This window comes from Odocoileus virginianus, chromosome 5, assembly GCF_023699985.2.
Source record: "Odocoileus virginianus isolate 20LAN1187 ecotype Illinois chromosome 5, Ovbor_1.2, whole genome shotgun sequence".
Taxonomy (NCBI): Eukaryota; Metazoa; Chordata; class Mammalia; order Artiodactyla; family Cervidae; genus Odocoileus; species Odocoileus virginianus.
This window is the reverse complement of record NC_069678.1, coordinates 77,666,827-77,689,086: the sequence shown is the minus strand read 5'-3', so window position 1 is coordinate 77,689,086 and position 22,260 is coordinate 77,666,827. Positions and strand designations below refer to the sequence as shown.

At 36.9% G+C, this 22,260-nt stretch overlaps 1 protein-coding gene and 1 non-coding gene across 5 annotated transcripts in view; both read right to left on the bottom strand.

Annotated features, from left to right (window-relative positions):
• Nucleotides 1–22,260, bottom strand: part of AGBL4 (AGBL carboxypeptidase 4) — a 1,425,416-nt gene that overhangs the window by 749,709 nt on the left and 653,447 nt on the right. For all 4 annotated transcript variants that reach the window (XM_070468194.1, XM_070468193.1, XM_070468191.1 and 1 more), the window contains one exon: nucleotides 8,319–8,413. In XM_070468194.1, coding sequence (XP_070324295.1) covers nucleotides 8,319–8,413 — 95 coding nt within the window. The remainder of the gene's footprint in view (nucleotides 1–8,318; nucleotides 8,414–22,260) is intronic.
• On the bottom strand, nucleotides 3,408–3,514 carry LOC139035304 (U6 spliceosomal RNA). Its single transcript, XR_011487975.1, has one exon. It is a non-coding gene; the product is annotated as a U6 spliceosomal RNA (small nuclear RNA).

Genomic DNA, 22,260 nt, shown 5'->3' with positions numbered 1-22,260 from the left:
TCTGTTAAATACTGTCTAGGTACAGAAGGTACAGCGGTAAACAAAGACTAACCTCACTAAGCTTCCAATACAATGGATCTAGAAAGAGAAAGCTGAGTTTTCAGTTCTGATAAAGAATACAGGGCCAATCTTTTATTTAATATATTTTTAATGCATCATATCTTACAGAGTGATTTTATATATCCAAAGGTTAATGTTTATAATTACAATGACCTTTAGGCAGCAAGTAGCACAGGTTTGATCCCTGGGACAGGAAGATCTTCTGGAATAGGAAATGGCAACCCACTCCAGTATTCTTGCCTGGAAAATCCCATGGACAGAGGAGCCTGATGGGCTACAGTCCATTGGGTTGCAAAGAGTCAGACATGATTGAGCACACATGCATGCACAGCATTTTATCTATTTTATTGATAATAGAATTAAGTTCAATGATATGAGGTGATACAGCACAATAATAATTGACACTATTTCTGGACCCATTACTGTAAATCAGGTGCCTCCAAGTAAGGTGATTCACATATATTCTATTATATCTTCAAAACCATCCTGAAAAATAGGATAATATTACACAACTTTTTCATAAGAAAACAAGGACTCAAGTCAGTGTCAGCTAAAACCTGGAGCTAAACTGATGAATATATTCCATTTGCCCCTCTGTTACACTCTTCATCCTTCTCTACCCCTTTCTCTGCCTGAGATGGCTGACCTCTATGGATTACGTCAACTGCATTCTGAGCTTCTGGCTTCTGTTTATGTCCTCCTGTGGGGACATCTAGAGTCAGGAAGGTGGCAGAGGTATTTATTTCTCTGGATTTCTTTCTGTGAAGTCATCTAACGCTGGCTTTCTCTTGATAGGTCACTACTACTTTCAAAGCAGCATACTCTATACAACTCTCCCTTTCTAGGCTACAATAACCCCTGTCCTCTTGTGACAATTCTGATGCTTCTAGCCCCAAGCTTTCGCACTATCCTTTGTGGTTATACACCATCTACTTTTAATATAATGGTAAATCCTCCACAAATTATCCTAATTTGGGTGTGCGATCTGTTTCCTTTTGGAAGTCTCAATGAAACACAATCCTGTGAATTTACAAGAATCTGCATTTTCATTCATTTCTTCAGCCTCTCAAAAGGTCCTGGGTCACTCTGAGATGTAGCACTAACCCTCCAGCTATAGTAGATGTGAGCTCTAGCTGCCCAAAGCATGATTTCACAGCATCCTCTGCCTTCTCTCCCATGGGGTTATCGTCCTCTGGTGGTTCATTTCCTTGAGTCCTGGATCATGAGTCCTGACAAACAGATACCTCAGGACCAGAGAGTGGTGAATGTAGTCTGGAGCTTTGTTGGTCAGTTTTACCAACAGAGATTTCCTCCATGTGTTCCTTCAGAATTTAATTTATAAGCTCTTTATCTGAATTTCTGGCTTAAAGGCCATGTAAAGGCATGATTTGTAGCTTTTTCCAGTTTTCATGGTATAAATATGTGACAATTTCAAACTAAAACTACCAATGGTTTTATTTTTTTTCCCTCTGTCCCAATTTTTATTTTTTTTAAATTTTTTTTTCCATTTATTTTTATTAGTTGGAGGCTAATTACTTTACAACATTGCAGTGGTTTTTGTCATACATTGAAATGAATTAGCCATGGATTTACATGTATTCCCCATCCCGGTCCCCCCTCCCACCTCCCTCTCCACCCCATCCCTCTGGGTCTTCCCAGTGCACCAGGCCCGAGCACTTGTCTCATGCATCCAACCTGGACTGGTGATCTGTTTCACCCTAGATAATATACATGTTTCAATGCTGTTCTCTTGAAACATCCCACCCGCGCCTTCTCCCACAGAGTCCACAAGTCTATTCTATACATCTGAGTCTCTTTTTCTTTTTTTGCATATAGGGTTATCGTTACCATCTTTCTAAATTCCATATATATGTGCTAGTATACTGTAATGGTCTTTATCTTTCTGGCTTACTTCGCTCTGTATAATGGGCTCCAGTTTCACCCATCTCATTAGAACTGATTCAAATGAATTCTTTTTAATGGCTGAGTAATATTCCATGGTGTATATCTACCACAGCTTCCTCATCCATTCGTCTGCTGATGAGCATCTAGGTTGCTTCCATGTCCTGGCTATTATAAACAGTGCTGCGATGAACACTGGGGTGCACGTGTCTCTTTCGGATCTGGTTTCCTCAGTGTGTATGCCTAGAAGTGGTATTGCTGGGCCATATGAAAGATCTATTTCCAGCTTTTTAAGGAATCTCCACACTGTTTTCCATAGTGGCTGTACTAATTTGCATTCCCACCAACAGTGTAAGAGGGTTCCCTTTTCTCCACACCCTCTCCAGCATTTATTGCTTGTAGACTTTTGGATAGCAGCCATCCTGACTGGCGTGTAATGGTACCTCATTGTGGTTTTGATTTGCATTTCTCTGATAATGAGTGATGTTGAGCATCTTTTCATGTGTTTTTTTGCCATCCGTATGTCTTCCTTGGAGAAATGTCTGTTGAGTTCTTTGGCCCATTTTTTGATTGGGTCATTTATTTTTCTGGAGTTGAGCTGGAGGAGTTGCTTGTATATTTTTGAGATTAATCCTTTGTCTGTTGCTTCATTTGCTATTATTTTCTCCCAATCTGAGGGCTGTCTTTTCACCTTGCTTATAGTTTCCTTTGTTGTGCAAAAGCTTTTAAGTTTCATTAGGTCCCATTTGTTTATTTTTGCTTTTGTTTCTAAAATTCTGGGATGTGGGCCATAGAGGATCCTGCTGTGATTTATGTCGGAGAGTGTTTTGCCTATGTTCTCCTCTAGGAGTTTTATAGTTTCTGGTCTTACATTTAGATCTTTAATCCATTTTGAGTTTATTTTTGTGTATGGTGTTAGAAAGTGTTCTAGTTTCATTCTTTTACAGGTGGTTGACCAGTTTTCCCAGCACCACTTGTTAAAGAGGTTGTCTTTTTTCCATTGTATATCCTTGCCTCCTTTGTCAAAGATAAGGTGACCATAGGTTCGTGGATTTATCTCTGGGCTTTCTATTCTGTTCCATTGATCTATATTTCTGTCTTTGTGCCAGTACCATACTGTCTTGATGACTGTGGCTTTGTAGTATAGTCTGAAGTCAGGCAGGTTGATTCCTCCAGTTCCATTCCTCTTTCTCAAGGTTACTTTGGCTATTCGAGGTTTTTTGTATTTCCATACAAATTGTGAAATTATTTGTTCTAGTTCTGTGAAAAATACCATTGGTAGTTTGATAGGGATTGCATTGAATCTATAGATTGCTTTGGGTAGTATAGCCATTTTGACAATATTGATTCTTCCAATCCATGAACACGGTATATTTCTCCATCTGTTTGTGTCCTCTTTGATTTCTTTCATCAGTGATTTATAGTTTTCTATGTATGAGTCTTTTAAAAATATGGAACGCTTCACGAATTTGCATGTTATCCTTGTGCAGGGGCCATGCTAATCTTCTCTGTATCATTCCAATTTTCGCATATGTGCTGCCGAAGTGAGCACATGGCTGGTTTTCTAATGCCGGTTTCCAGCAGCTTCCAGCACATAGAAATTTCAGCCTTTGACAATAGTAAAAAAAATATTTAAAAAAAATTAATCAGTTACGGTTGAAAAAATTTGATGCTATAGAGTCCTCAGTCATTCAGTCAGATCAGTTCAGTCATATCCGACTCTTTGTGACCCCAAGGAATGCGGTACACCAGGCTTCCCTGTCCATCAGCAACTTCTGGAACTTGCTCAAACTCATGTCCATCAAGTCAGTGATGCCATCCAACCATCTCATCTTCTGTCGTCCCATTCTCCTCCTGCCTTCAATCCTCCCCAGCACTGGAGTTTTTTCCAGTGAGTCAGTTCTTTGCAGCAGGTGGCCAAAGGATTGGAGCTTCAGCTTCAGCATCAGTCCTTTCAATGAATATTCAGGACTGAACTCCTTTAGGATTGACTGGCTTGATCTTCTTGCAGTTCAAGGGTCTCTCAAGAGTCTTCTCCAAACCAGAATTCAAAAGCATCAATTCTTCAGCACTCAGTTTTCTTTAAGGTACAATTCCACAATCATACATAACTATTGGAAAAAAAACAAAGCTTTGACTAGACAGACCTTTATTGGCAAAGTGATGCCTCTGTTTTTTTTTTTTTGTTTTTTTTTTTTTTTTTTAATATACTATCTATATTGGTCACAGTTTTTCTTCCAAAGAGCAAGTATCTTTTAATTTCATGGCTGCAGTCACCATCAGCACGATTTTGGAGTCCAAGAAAATAGAGACTGTCATTGCTTCCGTTGTTTCCCTATCAACTTGCCATGAAGTGATGGGACCAGATGCCATGATCTTTGGTTTTTGACTGTTGAGTTTTAAGCCAGCTTTTTCACTCTCCTCTTTCACTTTCATCAAGAGGTTCTGTAGCTTCTCTTCAGTTTCTGCCATAAGGGTGGTGTCATCTGCATATCTGAGGTTATTGTTATTTCTCCCAGCAATCTTGATTCCAGCTTGTGTTTCATCTAGAGTGGCATTTTGCATGATGTACTCTGCATATAAGTAAAATAAGCAGGGTGACAATATACACCCTTGACATACTCCTTTCCCAATTTGGAACGAGTCTGTTGTTCCATGTCCGGTTCTAACTGTTGCTTCTTGACCTGCATACAGATTTCTCAGGAGCCAGGTAAGGAAGTCTGGTGTTCCCGTCTCTTGAAGAATTTCCCACAGTTTGTTCTGATCCACACAGTCAAAGCCTTTGGTATAGTCAATGAAGCAGAAGTAGATGTTTTTCTGAAATTCTCTTCATTTTTAATGATCCTACAGATATTGGCAATTTGATCTCTCATTCCTCTGCCTTTTCTAAATCCAGCTTGAACATCTGGAAGTTCTCAGTTCATATACTGTTGAATTCACATAGTGTTCACATAGCTTGGAGAATTGTGAGCATTACTATGCTATCATGTGAGATGAGTGCAATTGTGCGGTAGTTAGAACACTTTTTGGCATTGCCTTTCTTTGGGGTTGAAATAAAATCTGACCTTTTCCAGTCCTGTGGCCACTGCTCAGTTTTCCAAACTTGCTGGCATATTGAGTGCAGCACTTTCATAGCATCATCTTTTAGGATTTGAAGTAGCTCAGCTGGAATTCTATCACCTTCACTAACAACCAACAATCCTTAGAAGTCCAATATGTAAACAGAATTAGAATGAACTAAAAGAGGCACAAAACTTCTAAATCTTTCAGATTCTCCATTTTGCTGCTAGTTATGCTGACTTTTATCTCCTCAAGGCGGAACAGCCTTGAGAGCTCATATGTTTATCTGCATAATAGCTTTTTACTTGCTTCTTTTGTTTATTTGCTTTCCACAGTTATTTGATTACCAGATCCATGCTAAGGCCTGAAGGTATCTTTGCTTAGAATCAATTACAGACCCCTGTGACAGGTGAAGAGGAAAGTTTATTTCACCTTGAAAATGTGAAGGAAGTTTGTTTTCCCAATTTGGTATATATTTCATCCAGAAAATTTAGGGTTTCTAACGTTTGTCATGAGGTGAGGACATTTCCAAGGCCTATTTATAATATTAAATTAGGTAAAGCCCATAGGGGCTTCCCAGGTGACACTAGTGGTAAAGAATCTGCCTGCCAATGCAGGAGACATAAGAGATAGGTTCAACTCCTGGTTCTGGAAGGACCCTTGGAGAAGGGCATGGCAACCCACTCCAGTATTCTTCCTTGAGAATCTCATGAACAGAGAAGCCTGGTGGACTACAGTCTATAGGGTCACAAAGAGTTGAACATGACTGAAATGATTTAGCATGCACAGTGCCCATAAGGACTTCCTAGGTGACTCATTGGTAAAGAATCTGCCTGCTAAGCAGGAGATACAGGTTCAATCCTTGGGTCAGGAAGATTCCCTGGAGGAGGGCATGACAACCCACTCAAGTATTCTTGCCTGGAGAATCCCATGGACAGAGGTGCTATAAACTCCATAGGACCAGTAAAATCTAATAATCTGAGAGCCAAACAGTCACACACATTTCTTTATGTTACTCTGGGGACATTTAGGATGATGATTACTGGAAAATAGGTTCTGGTGCCAGTAATCAACACAAGGAGCAGAAGAAAGTCCTAGGCAGAAAGCACAAAGGACAGGAAGGACCTTCAGAACAAAGTAGTAGAAAGAAGGGTAATAATCATGGCCTACAGAGATCAGTTAATAAAATTCTAATATAAAATTTCCCTTTTAGAACAGATTGTTTCTATCATATTCATACAGTATATCCCCAATATCTATATCTATAGCACATGGCACATTAAGGTGTTCAATAAAGTCCTATTAGCTAAATAAATCTCCAAACATCTTGCTTGAAGAAAGGATAGCGTGAAAGAAGATGAAAAGCTTCCCATTCAATGTGTGGGGATAGAAAAGTAAAAATCTCTCTGAGAAATTAAACACATCAATGACTTGACTTATTCTGGTACCTTGTACCTTATTGGCTTCAACTACAACAAACTTGGCTCTGAAACTTTAAACCTCTTTAGACAATTAGAGAAGTACAGTGACCACATAGCAGATTCTGCTCAGAGCCTGCCAACACTGGATGAGAATGCTGACTTAATTCTAAGATACTATAACATAAATATAAAGAGTCATTAATAATTCAAAATCTTGTCAAGAGACCTAAAAGAGAGGACCCAAATTGTAGTGCATGAGAAACAAAACAAAATGAAATAATTAAGGCAGAAGGGTTTTTAAAAGCACACAAAAAGACTCAAGAACTAAACACTTGAGGAAATCAAATGGTTATTATTACCTCTATATAAGATCCCAACACAGAGTCTCATAAAAGAAGTACAATGTTATTTTAAGGCCCCTGTGAGCAGATCAACAGTGATATGCTTTGTTGACAAGATTTGAAGCACACATCTACATATATGCCTATTAATAGAAAGAAGTGTTTTGTTATTATCCACTCAGGCTGAATTCAGAAACTCACAGCAAAGGTCTGCCTCCTGTTCAGATCCCAATGTTGAAAGGAAATGGAGAAACAGCAGTATAGTTAATTTGACTTAGTAAAGTAAAAAAAAAAAAATAGGCCCAGGAAGATATTTTTACCTTTAATAAACAGTTTTGATTATCATCATCAAATGCCTACACTTTTACAACCCTGAGTTTCTCAGCCCAGCATTTATAGAAAATTGCCAAGTATCATTTCTAGATAAAAGCACAATTCAATATTTATGAATAGCTAGCTTTCTATAAATATAGACATTTGGAGATGATCTTCTCACTAGTCATTAAAATTTGAACAGGGATCAAAGCTAGAATAATATTAACAATTCCTTGCATTTGTAGAGTATTCTACAAAATACTATTAATAACAGATGACATTTATTGAGTACTTAGCAAGTGCCAGGCACTTTACATGTAAATTCTCATCATGAATTCAGTTCAGCTCAACAAGCATTCACTTAACACCTACTGTGTGATAGGTGAATAACACTTGGTTTCTGGCTTTAAAAACTCTCATTTTGGTGCACTCAATCAATGTTGAATGAATAAATGGATGAACAAAGTAATCAGTTTGAATGGCAATGTGGGATAATAACAATAACACAGGCTCTTCCCCTTAGTATTTATGGTCATGAGGATGTACTTAACCTATTCTAGCCCCAGTGTCTTTGTCTGTAATATAGGGATCTTTAAAATAATCTCCCTTGCAAAAATGTTGTGAGAATAGTAACATCAAATGTAAAACATCTGACAAAGAACAGATTTTCTCAGTAAGTGGCAGTAGTTATTATTAACATTATCATCATCATCTTCATTACTATTATTAAGTAATTATATACAACTGTCCTCAGCTACACTATAGCAATGGGACAAATAGAACTTTAGCATCCAGAAATATTCACACCATATCTATACAAAGAAACCACAATAAACAAGCAAAACAAGGGAACTCTACAAAACTGTAGCTCCCAATATCCTCCTGGGTTAATGTACAATATCTCTGCACAGGTTAGAAAAGAAAAAACAAAAACAGAGTCAGCTTTATGCTTCCAAAGATGTCATGATAAAAGCCAAATAAGACAGGAAGTTTATCTTATCAAATAACAGACTGTACATCCCCTCATAAGAGTATGCTAGTAATTCCAAACATGGAACCATGATTTCTTTTCCAACATTCTCAAAGAGCAGTGCCGAGAGCCCAGACAATGAACATGCAGAAACTCACTGAACTCTTCTTAGGACCAGTAGAGCAGATAAATTGGAGCCCTGGGTCACATTCTCCAATCAAAAGGAGGTCCATTCTGTGGGTCACTTACCATTTTGGTCGGCTGGTAGATTTCACCATAGGGGCCATCCCATCTCTATAAAGACTTTTAGTTTTGCTGAAGTTAACAATGTTGAAAATGACTCTCTGAGAAAGAAAGAGGGGAAAGTTTATCAGAAGACTGTGCTATTCAGGTTGCCCCTTTCTGATAATTAGAACTGGAAGTAAAAAGAAGGGTTAAGGGAAACCATATAGCTACCAACATAGTGAGAATAAATGATACTAATAGAAATTCAGTGTTTCTGCTAGCTTAGCATAGTAATCAAGAACATAAACTCTGGAATCTGGAAGGCTTACTTTTAATCTCACTCTACCACTCTCAGTCTGTCACCTTGCCAAGCTACTAAATCTTTCTTTGCCTCAGTTTCCTCATCTGAAAAATTGGGATAATAATGGTACCTAGGGTCACTGATGAGAAATGATTTAATGTATAGTGCTTGGAACTTTGTTTGGTACATAGTGAAGGCTATATAAGTTTTAGTTATTTTATTAATTGCATCTTCTCTCTAGGCTGACCTAGAATGTCCATGGAAATGAATATCACTATAATAACAGTGGTGCATTTGAAGTTCAACAAAACTAAAGATAACAACTTAGTGAAAATTGAAATTAAAAACTTCTGTAGCTGCTCAGCACCCCTTTGACTACAACTACAGAATATATGTTTTCTCCCTTTTTGTTGTTTTCTGCTAGGGGCCAGGAGTACTGGGCTCAATCCTAATCTTAGTATCAGTTTATAGGAGCACAGACGCATAGGTGAGTTCCTTCCCTCCCTCGGTGCACCTTTACAATGGGGGAGTAGAATGTTTTAGATGACTAAAATCCTTCCAGAAGTGTAGTTGACTTAAAAGAAAACAAGTCTTTGTTTTAATAAACAACTTTATCACAAGTGAGGAAGACAGATGGGGAAGGAGCAGAGAATTGGGGTTAAAAAACATTAAATGACCACTGAAATAGTCCAAAGGAAAAAGGATGAGGATCAGGGCAAGAGCAGGCTGAATAGTCAGAGAAAATGAAAAGCTTTCAAGAGGTTACCATAGGCTGGCCTTTCTGTCCAAAGGCAGTGAAAAACAGATGCATCAAAATTCATGTATTAATTCACTGAATAAATATTTATTGTGTGAGGTATTAATGTCAAGTGCCAGAAATTGTATACACTTAAAAAATTTTTAATATTCTCTTACAATTATATTAAAATACAAACATCTCCATTTTACAGATGTGGAAACTGAGGTTCAGTGATGTTAATTATCCTGTCTTAAGTTGTGCAATTAACAGATGGAGAACTGATATCTAAACTCAAGGAATAAAAGAGTTAAGACAGCCAAGATCTCTCACTAAGGTTCCAATTTCATAACTCCAATCAAGTCTGTTTTCCAAAATAAGAGCAAAAATAAGTATAAATATAGTGAGCACTTTTTGAAGCCTTTACATTTTGTTTTCCTTTAAAAATATAACACCCAAAGCATTTCCTCTGGATTCATATTTGGGACTACCATAAAATGCTTTGTTCTATGAAATAAGGTCTTAGGAATACCTCATGTTTTCCTTTCTCCTCAGAGACCTAGCCATTGACCCTCTCTCTAGGCATTTCAGTTTCCGACCTCTTTTCTGTCATTACGTTAAGTCATCAAGAATGTCCAAGGCTATTCCATTATTAATAAACCAGACCTGCCTGTTGTCAGTTCAGTTATTTCTCCTAGGGTCTTGGCTACTGTTTGATTTAAGAAAATCACTATCAAGGGGGACAAATGGCCTTTGAACCTCACAGGGCCATGATGTACTTTTAGGATCTAGACTAATGCTAAATGCAAGAGGAGATCTAATACAGAAAGAATGTATATATGTGAAGCTGGAATAAAAAATGAAAAAGTGGAATATTTATTGATCATTCATATCCTACCACATGCCAAAAGCTTTCCCCCAGGTATTTAAAACATACTATATTATTTAGCTTCTCTATTCATAAACAAAATTGTTCATTTTAGACTAATTTTAGACATGAGGAAATTGAATCTAATAAATGGTAACTGGCTTATACCCCCACCCCCAGATCCCAGAACTATTAAATGGTAGAGCTAGAACTTAAATCCTAAGTGTCTAGACAATAAATATACTTTCTCTATGATACCAAATGCAAAAAGGAAACAACCTTTCTTTCTTTCGTTTTGGCTGCGTATCTTGTAGGATCTTAGTTTCCCAACCAGGAATCCAACTTGGGTCCAGGCAATGAAAATGCCAAGTCCTAACCACTGGACCACTGGGGAATTCGTGGACACATTCTTTTATGATTCTCCACCCATGCATTTTTCAAATTTATTTTTTAAACTTTTTTATTTTGTATTGGGATATAGCTGATTAACAAATAATGCCATGATAGTTTTGGGTGAACAGCAAAGGAACTCAGCAATACATATACATGTATCCATTTCTACCCAAACTCTCCTCCCATTTAGGCTGCCACATAACATTGAGCAGAGCTCACTATGCTATACACTAGGTCCTTGTTGGATATCTATTTTAAATAAAGCAGTGTGTACATGTCCACCCCAAACTCCGTAACTATTCCTTCCCCCATTCTTTCCCTTGGCAACCATAAAATTGTTCTCTAAGTCTGTGAGTCATTTTCTGTTTTGTAAGGTCATCATTTATTTTCAGATCCCACATAAAATGGATGTAATACAATATTTCTCCTTCCCTATCTCATTTACTTCACTCAGGATAACACTCCCTAGGTCCATCCATATTGCTGCAAATGGCATTATTTTGTTCCTTTTAATGGCTGAGTAATATTCCACTGTATATATGCAACACATCTTCTTTGGCCTTTCCTCTGTTGACTGACATTTAGGTGGTTCCCATGTCTTTGCTCTTGTAAACAGTGCTGCAATGAACATTGGGATGCCAGTATCATTTCATCCTGTTTTTTTCCAGATAAATGCCCAGGAGTGGGATTATAAGGTCATATGGTAGCTTAATTTTGAGGTTTTAAGGGAAAAAAGAAAAAAACTATAGTAGTCACTGTACCAATTAACATTCCTACCAACAGTGCTGGAGGGTTCTCTTCTCATCACACCCTCTCCAGCATTTATGGTTTGTGGAATTTTTTATCATAGCCATTCTGAGTGATGGGAAATGGTATCTTCATTGTAGTTTTGATTCCCACTTCTCTAATAACTAGTGATGTTGAATATCTTTTCATGTGTCTCTTGTCCATCTGTATATCTTCTTTGAAGAAATGTCTATTTAGGTAGGTGTTCTGCTTGTTTTTTGATTGAGTTGTTTGTCTTGATGCCGTTAAGCATCATAAGGAGTTTGTAAATTTTGAAGACTAATCCCTTGCCGGTCAAATAATTTGCAAATATTTTCTCCCAATCTAGGGTTGTCTTTCTGTTCTGTTTATTCTTTCCTTTAGTGTGAAAATTTTGAGTTTAAGTAAGTCCCATTTGTTTATTTTTGTTTTTATTTCCATTATTCTGGGAGATGGATCAAAAATTAAGGCAGAGGAATCAGAGATCAGATTGCCAACATTCACTGGATCATCGAAAAAGCAAGAGAGTTCCAAAAAAACCCCATCTATTTCTGCTTTATTGACTATGTCAAAGCCTTTGACTGTGTGGATCACAATAAACTGTGGAAAATTCTGAAAGAGATGGGAATACCAGACCACCTGACCTGCCTCTTGAGAAACCTGTATGCAGGTCAGGAAGTAACAGTTAGAACTGGACATGGAACAACAGACTGGTTCCAAATAGGAAAAGAAGTACATCAAGGCTGTATATTGTCACTCTGCTTATTTAACATATATGAAGAGTACATTATGAGAAACACTGGGCTGGAAGAAGCACAAGCTAGAATCAAGATTGGTGGGAGAAATATCAATAACCTCAGATATGCAGATGACACCAACCTTATGGCAGAAAGTGAAGAAGAACTAAAGAGCTTTTGATGAAAGTGAAAGAGGAGAGTGAAAAAGTTGGCTTAAAACTCAACATTCAGAAAACTAAGATCATGGCATCCGGTCCCATCACTTCATGGCAAATAGATGGGGAAACAGTGGAAACAGTGGCTGACTTTACTTTTCTGGGCTCCAAAATCATTGCAGATGGTGATTGCAGTCCTGAAATTAAAAGACACTTATTCCTTGGAAGGGAAGTTATGATCAACCTAGACAGCATATTGAAAAGCAGAGATGTTATTCTGTCTACAAAGGTCCATCTAGTCAAGGCTTTGGTTTTTCCAGTGGTCAGGTATGGATGTGAGAGTTGGACTATAAAGAAAACTGAGAGCCGAAAAATTGATGCTTTTGAACTGTGGTGTTGGAGAAGACTCTTGAGAGTCCCTTGGACTGCAAGGAGATCCAACCAGTCCATCCTAAAGGAGATTAGTCCTGGGTGTTCATTGGCAGGGCTGATGTTGAAGCTGAAGCTCCAATACTTTGGCCACCTGATGTGAAGTGCTGACTCATTTGAAAAGACCCTGATGCTGGGAAAGACTGAAGGCAGGAGGAGAAAGGGACAACAGAGGATGAGATGGTTGAATGACATCATTGACTCAATGGACATGGTTTTGGGTAGACTCCAGGAATTGGTGATGGACAGGGAGGCCTGGCATGCTGCGGTTCATGGGGTTGCAAAGAGTTGGACACGACTGAGCAACTGAACTGAATTGAACTGATGTCAGACAGTATTCTCTATGTTTTCCTCTAGGAGTTTTACACTGTCCAGTCTCACATTTAAGTCTTTAATCAATTTTGAAATTATTTTTGTATATTCTACCTGTGCATTTTTTAAAATGTTTTGTACATTATTTAGCAAGGTAGCATGTGGTTGTGAGAATCAAAGGTATTTGGAAGCCAGCAGTGCAGAAAATCTTGGCTTCCATATTTTCTAGTTATTTGTCAGTTATTTACTCAAAATACATCAGACAAAGCTACATCTATGAGGTAATGGTAACAGTAACAACTATAATAGTAACTAACAACTTCTGAGACTTTCTATGCACCTAATTCTAAGCTGTGCATGCTAAGTCATGCTAAATCGCTTCAGTTGTGTCTGACTCTCTGCGACCCTATGGACTACAGCCTGCCAGTCTCCTCTGTTCATGGGATTCTCCAGGCAAGAATACTGGAGTGGTTTGCCATGCCCTTCTCCAGGGGATCTTCCCGACCCAGAGATCGAATCCGCATCTCTTACATCTATCTGCATTGGCAGGTGGGTTCTCTACCACTAGTGCCAAAATCACCTGTACAGTTTTTAAGTACTAGAGACCCGTGGACCTCATCCTAAGCTTCCCTGGTGGCTCAGTTGGTAAAGAGTCTGCCTGCAATGTGGATGACCTGGATTTGATCCTTGGGTTGGGAAGATCCCCTGGAGAAAGAAATGGCAACCCACTCCAGAATTTTTGCCTGGAGAATTCCATGGACAGAGGAGACTGGTGGGCTAAATTCATGGGGTCACAAAGAGTTGGACACGACTGAGTGACTAACTTTCACTTCCACTTTTTATCCTAAGCTGATATCTGATATATTAGCTCACTTGTTTTGAGGATAATGAATATTTTGAGACAGGGACAATTTATTACCTCTTTAGGGTGAGGCAAGTGGTATCAAGAACAAGTGATTTAAAATTACATAGCTAATTTGCAGTAGACTTAGAATTTGAACCAAGTCCATTGACTCAAGAGAATAAGATCTTGGACTTTCCAGATAGATATACCTGAGACTGAAACCTAGTTCCTCACTGGTTTTGTGAACTTGGGCAAGATAATTACTAATTTTTGATACTGTTTTAAAAATCAATCTGGGATTGAAATGATAATATCATTCTAACAACGTTATTATAAGAATCTGTGAGATTATATTAGTAATCAACTGGCACATTGCATCTAGATAAGAATAGGAATTCAGTATTTATTGAACTTCCCCCCTTATCTTCAACAAAACTAGATCTTTCCATTTTTACAGCTTCCTTCCTTCTCTCTTTCTTTCTTTTTTTCCAGTCCTTCCTTCCATTATTTCTTTTTCTATATTTAAAATTTTAACCAAGGCTTCTTGTTTTAGTAATAGGATGCTCTAAATTGAAGCTTTGTAAATGGTGACCTGTAGCATGAGCTCTCATGGTAGTCTTGTGTGAGGCCTGGAGCTCTGCCCATCATGACTAAGGAGCTCATGGTGCTATGGAGGAATATAAGAACTCCACCCCAGATATAGGCCAAGGAGTGGTGCAGTGTTGCTGAGGGTGTAGTAAGGAGACTGCAGGCAGTCCCAGACAATGGCTTTAATTCTTTTTCTTTCCATAGATCCAATATTTTTGCCCAATCAAGAGTAAATTTTCCACTTAATGGTGTCCAAGCTGTCCAAAGGACTATTCTAAATAGGCCTGAATATTCTACAAATTAGACAGTCATAATTATTTTAAAACATTTCATTACCTTTTTCTTGTTTAGTAGCTAAGTCGTGCCCAACTTATTGCGATCCCATGGGCTGCTGCCCACCAAGCTCCTCTCTATGAAATTCTCCAGGCAAGAATACTGGAGTGGGTTGCCAGTCCCTCTCCAGGAGATCCTCCTTAGCCAGGGATGGAATTCGAGTCTCCTGCATTGCAGGCAGATTCTTTACCACCCAGCCACCAAGAAAGCCTTAAATCAGTATAATATTGAAAGTTTGATTCAATTTTAACATCATTTGATGTTTACAAGAAATGTCAATACTGCAATTATAAGCGGAAAAAGGAGAATTATTAGATACTTTAATATAATTTCACATGGCTTATATATCTGAACAGTTTAAAAATTTTTATCACTTTATTGTGGGGACAATTTCTTATTAATGTTTATTAAGACTGAATAGATCATTGAAAAGTCTTGATCAGGAATTTCACATATTCATTTCAGAAATCAAAACCTCATACAAAAATGGAAAGTTCAATGGACAAAACTAAAGTATTTCAATTAAAAATTTGAAGATTAAAAAAATTAGCATTTGATATCCTCTGTGTAGTTTTTTTGTTTTATTTTAAAATTTTCTGTTATTATTATTATTTTTAATCAAGCTTCATATGGTCATCCTCTAAACATTCCCAGGTATTACAACATTCTCCATAGGTATCATCTTCTCTATATGTTTAAATGTTATTTTCTCTGTGTGCCTGAAAGTGAAAACAGTTGGAGAATACAGCTCTGGATAACCTTCCACAAACTGCCAGAAACTACAGGATATTTATGAACATTATTTACATGAAGAGCTCCTAATAAATAAAAAGAAATCCACAGATTCTAGAAAAATAGATGTACAGAAGGCAGATTATTGGTCTTGGTATCTAAGAACTTAGATTTTTAAAATCTATGCAAGGATAGTAAATGAGGCCATGAATCTGTATGAGGAAGGCTATCTGACATGAGATGCTTTCACAAATATAGGACCCTCAAAATGATATAGTATTAGTGAAATTGTGGTCTAGAAAGAAATCATTCGCTAACAATGGGAGATGACAAAGATACATGTGTATCTATTCCTAGATCTAGGGGTAGAGAATAACTTAAAAACATGGGCCAGAACACTTTTAGGTTTCAGTTTGAATTTACACCACCTGCTTAAGAACTGGGGCTTCCCTGGTGACTGGATTCAGTGGTAAAATACCCACCTGCCAAGCAAGAGATGCAGGAGTCGCAGGTTTGATCCCCGAATCATGAAGATCCCCTGGAGAAGGAAATGGCAACCCACTTCAGCATTCTTGCCTGAAAAATCCCCTGGACAGAGGAACCTGAAGGCTACAGTCCAGTGGTGGTGCAAGGACTCCAGCACAACTGAGCATGTATGCACGCTTAAGAATCCAGGCCAAGCATTTACAATACATGTCCTTACAGGGCTTCCGTGATAGCTCAGTTGGTAAAGAATCCACCTGCAATGCAGGAGACCCTGGTTGGATCCCTGGGTCAGGAAGATCTGCTGGAGAAGGGAAAGGCTACCCACTCCAATATCCTGGCCTGGAGAATTTCATGGACTGTATAGTTCATGGGGTTGCAAAGAGTCAACACAACTGACCAACTTTCACTTTCACTTCGTTACAGGAAGATATCCCTGGAGCACCTGGTTCAGGCAATAAAAAAATTCTTTTGGTTTGAATGCACACATTTTCAGCCTAAGCATACAGAATTTCCATAATGAAGCCTTAAAGATGTCAAACTTTCATTTAAATTTGTAAAACATAAAAGAAAACAATCCACACTAAAAGTGAGAATCAGTCAGAGAAATAGACAACTGAATTAGACCACAAAGAACATCAGTCATAAAACTATCTGGTGAACTAAAGAGAAAGTACTTTTCAAGTGATTAAAAAAATAAAAGAATGTTTGAATACATGAGAACAGAACAAAACACAGTAAGGTTTTCTTTTTTTTTTTATGCCAGAAATAGTCTAGAAAAAAATTAAAGTGTTTTTTAGAAATTATAAAAGATGTAATTAAACTAAAAAATTCAGTAGACAGGTTAAGATGCAGAATGGATAAAATTTTCCAAAATTCAACAGCGAGAATTAGCAAGATAGAAAATATGAAAAGAGACACAGAAGAAATAAATAAAAATATGTATCTGATAAGAGTTCTAAAAAGAGAGACAACAAAAACTGGGAGAGGAAAAATCCACAAAGAAAAGACTGAATATATTCCAGAACTGATGAAAGACAGGAATATTCAGATTTAGGAATCACAAGTCCATCCAAAGTAGGATTTTTTTAAAATCTAGATATAGACACATCATAGTGAAACTATTGACTACAAAACACCAACAATGAAGGACGTGTTTTCAAAACAAATCAAAGAAAATAAAAATTACATACAATGGAACAGAAGTTAAAAAGCAAATTTAATACCAGCAACATGAGAAACCAGAAAATAATGGAATAACATTACCCAAGAAAAAGGGTATAACAAATTTTCAAACAAAGCCTAAGAAGTTTAGCAATTTCAGATTTCAGTGAAGGAGCTACTAAAAGACGAATTTCAGAAGAAGAAAGAAATTGGCCACAAAAGGTAATGATGGCAAGAAGAAACAATGGGCAGAGAAACAAGTAAATATACATAAGAACTGACCAAAACTATAAAAATATTAATTTTTAGAGCTGTTAAAAATTTTGTTAAAAATTTTAAAAAAGTAGATGATGGTGAAGTGGAGAGAGGCCAAATCAGAGTTTAAGTATTATAAGGTCCTTCTATGATTCCAAAGGAGGATAGGGAAGCCAATTAACTTAATGAAAATGAAAGTGTCAGTCACTCAGTCCTGTGTCTGACTCTCTGAGACCCCATGGGCTGTAGCACATCAGGCTTCTCTGTCCATGGAATTTTCCAGGCAAGAATACTGGAATGGGTAGTCATTACCTTCTCCAGGGGATCTTACAGATCCAGTGATTAAACAGAGGTCTCCTGCATTGCAGGCAGATTCCTTATGGTCTGAATCACCAGGGAAGCCCTAATTAATTTAATTGCCATAAATAAGAATGTGACAATCAAGAGTAGTCACTATAATAATAGAAACAGGATTAATAAATTCCAAATGAGTGAAAAAGAGAGAATAAAGAAAACATGACAAATATAATAGAAGATATTATAGGGAATAAAAAGAAAAGGAAACATTATTTATTGAAAACTCAAAATGACAGTAAAAATAATTCTAAATATCCATAATCACAGAAATTGAAAACTGACAAATTTATTTGTTAAAAAACTGATTAGAAAAATCTACAGTTATCATCTTTCCCAGAGACAAGCATAAGAAATAATGGCACAAAATTTTGAAACTGAAAACCTAGAAAAAGATATAAAAGATATAACATGAAAACACTAAAGAAAGGTTGTTTGAGCTATGGCAGTATCAGATATTGATTTTTCCTAAAAACATATTGAGCAAAAATGCAAAATTAAGGATACAATCACCATATAAAAGCAAACATTCTACATGAAGATCAACTTTAAATATGCGTGCACCTAAAAAGAGCATAAAATATATAAAATAAAAAGTTGACAACATCACAAGTAAAACCTGACTGAGCCACAATGATTAATCTCAGTAACTGATACTGTAAACAACCAAAAATTCTGAGGGCCACAGAAAACCAAAAACTTCCAATTTGATAAGCTCCAGCTTCCCTGGTGGCTCAGATAGTAAAGAATCTGCCTGCAATGTGGAAGAATAGGGTTCAATTCCTGGGTCAGGAAGATCACCATGGAGAAGGAAATGGCAACCCACTCTAGTATTCTTGCCTGGAAAATCCATGGACAGAGGACCCTGGCTGGCTATAGTCTAAGGGGTTGCAAAGAGTTTGGCGTGACTGACCAACTAATATTGAAATATCACTTATGAAAATCTGTAAAACTTTCCACATAAACAATAAGGGAATAAACTTTTCTTCAAGTAATAAGAGATATTTGTAAAAGATTAAGTACATACATATAGTCACAAAACAAATCTCAACAAATATCAAAGAATTCATATTCTTCTAATCACAACTTCCCACTATCCAGTCATAAAATCATATATCCAGTACAGAAAAAGTTGACCAAAAACTCAGATATTTTGAAATTTTTATATACTCTTCTTAGCTTTTTATGTATCAAAGAAGAAATAGTGAGGGAAAGTACAAAGTATTTAAAATTGTATGATTGATTCAGCACTATATAGTAGAGCAGTGTCACACAGAAAAAAATATATATACAGAGAAATTAAATTTTAGCCCTATGTGTCTATACTAGAAGGGAAGAAAGATTGAAAAAGAGAGTGCCAAGTACTTAACTTAAAAAGTAAAGAAACAAACAGAAAATAATTCATACCAAAGAAACTCAGAAATGAAAAACACTGGAAGTACTTGGAGTGCCAGTCTGAGCTTGGTTCATAGTCCTTGTAAAGAAACATTAAGTCCCAAATTTCTTCCCACACATCAACACCCAAGTGAATCTTCATCCATCATGAGAGGAAACTAGAGGCTCATTCTCTGGAGGGGTGGAAGAGATTCCAGATTCAAATTCCAGAATACCGACAGTCAAGTTTATATCCATATACAGTAGTTTTAAAAAAAATGTATTCTGTGGGAAAATTAACTCAATCAAAGATAAATTATATACAAATATTAGCATGGGAAACTCCCCCAAGAAAATAGATCAGCATAGTCCAAACATGTATTTAGAACCTCTGTTTCAAATTTTAATGGCAATCTTTTACTGATGAAAGACACCAATAGAAGCAGAGACCAAAGCATCCAAGTGAAGGTATGATGGAGGCTGGCAGTGATGGGGTGGGGGGAGGGACAGAAACGATTTGCAAAAGGTCCATTAAATACCAATTTAACAGAAAAAGAAGAAACATTTATTAGCAAAAGGCCAGAGGCAGATGGGATAGTTGCAGAACAGAAAAAGTTAATCATATCTCACAAGACTCATCTGAATTAATAGTTGGAAGTGAAAGCTCAGTCGTGTCCAACTCTTTGCAACCCCATGTACTGTAGACTACCACACTCCTCTGTCCACACGGTTTTCCAGGCAAGAGTACTGCAGTGGGTTGCCATTTCCTTCTCCAGAGGATCTTCCCGACCCAGGGATTGAACCCAGGTCTCCTGCCCTGTAGGCAGATGCTTTACCATCTGAGCCACCAGGAAAGTTCTAGTTACCTATTCATAATAAAAGATTGAATATTATTTTAACCAAAAGATGACATAAATATGTGGATGAGGAGAAGAGCTTATATTTTGTAACAGAACTGTTAAAGGATGAAAACATCATCTCATGATACAAAGTAGGTAAATACTAATGAAAACTAAAATGACTAGAGAATAGCTGTATAGAAATTTTATTTAAAAATACAGAAGTAATATCAGAAGAAAAAAATGATATACCACATTAACAAATTGAAAGATAAAAACCATATGATTATTGCAATAGATGCAGAGAAAGCCTCTGACAAAATCAAACATCCATTTGTGATAAAAAACCCTCCAGAAAGCAGGCATAGAAGGAACATACCTCAACATAATAAAAACCATATATGATAAACCCACAGCAAACATTATCTTCAGTGGTGAAAAATTAAAAGCATTTCCCCTAAAGTCAGGAACAAGACAAGGATGCCACTCTCACAACTACTATTCAACATAGTTTTGGAAATTTTAGCCACAGCAATCAGAAAAGAAAAAGAAATAAAAGGAATCCAGATTGGAAAAGAAGTAAAACTCTCACTGTTTGCAGATGACATGATCCTCTACATAGAAAACCCTAAAGAAGTCACCAGAAAATGACTAGAGCTAATCAATGAATATAGTAAAGTTTCAGGATATAAAATTAACACACAGAAATCCCTTGCATTCCTATACACTAACAATGATAAAACAGAAAGAGAAATTAAGGAAACAATTGCATTCAACATTGCAACGAAAAGAATAATATACTTAGGAATAAATCTACCTAAAGAAACAAAAGATCTATATATAGAAAACTATAAAACACTGATGAAAGAAATCAAAGATGACACAAATAGATGGAGAAATAGACCATGTTCATGGATTGGAAGCATCAATATAGTGAAAATGAGTATACTATCCAAAGCAACCTACAGATTCAATGTAATCCCTATCAAGCTACCAACAGTATTTTTCAGAGAATTAGAACAAATAATTTCACAATTTGTATGGAAATACAAAAAAAACTTTGAATAGCCAAAGCAACCTTGAGAAAGAAGAATGGAACTGGAGAAATCAACCTGCCTGACTTCAGGCTACACTACAAAGCCAGTCATAAAGACAGTATGGTACTGGCACAAAGACAGAAACATAGATCAGTGTAACAAAATAGAAAGCCAAGAGATAAATCCATGCACCTCTGGACACCTTATCTTTGACAAAGGAGGCAAGAATATACAATGGAGAAAAGCCAACCTCTTTAACAAGTGGTGCTGGGAAAACTGGTCAACCATTTGTAAAAGAATGTAACTGGAACACTTTCTAACACCATATACAAAAATAAACTCAAAATGGATCAAAGATCTAAATGTAAGATCAGAAACTATAAAACTCCTAGAGGAAAACGTAGGCAAAACACTCTCTGATGTAAATCAGAGCAGGATTCTCTATGACCCACCTTCTAGAATTAATGGAAATAAAAGCAAAAATAAACAAATGGAACCTAATTAAACTTAAAATCTTTTGCACAACGAAGGAAACTATAAGCAAAATGAAAACACGGCCTTCAGAATGGGAGAAAATAATAGCAAATGAAGCAACTGACAAAGAATTAATCTCAAAAATATACAAGCAACTCCTGCAGCTCGATTCCAGAAAAATAAGTGACCCAATCAAAAAATGGGGCAAAGAACTAAACAGACATTTCTCCAAAGAAGACATACAGATGGCTAACAACAACTGAAAAGATGTTCAACACCACTCATTATCAGAGAAATGCAAATCAAAACCATCTCACTCTGGTCAGATGGCTGCTATCAAAAAGTCTACAAACAATAATTTCTGGAGAGGGTGTGGAGAAAAAGGAAGCTTCTTACACTGTTGGTGGGAAAGCAAACTAGTACAGCCACTATGGCAAACAATGTGGAGATTCCTTAAAAAACTGGAAATAGAACTGTCATATGACCTAGCAATCCCACTGCTGGGCATACACACCGAGGAAACCAGAATTGAAAGAGACACGTATACCCCAATGTTCATCACAGCACTGTTTACAATAGCCAGGACAAGGAAGCAACCTAGACGTCCATCGGCAGATGAATGGATAAGAAAGCTATGGTGCATATACATAAGGGAATATTACTCTGCTATTAAAAAGAATGCATTTGAATCAGTTCAAATGAGGTGGATGAAACTAGAGCCTATTATATAGAATGAAGTATGTCAGAAAGAAAAACACCAATACAGTATATTAACACATATATATGGAATTTA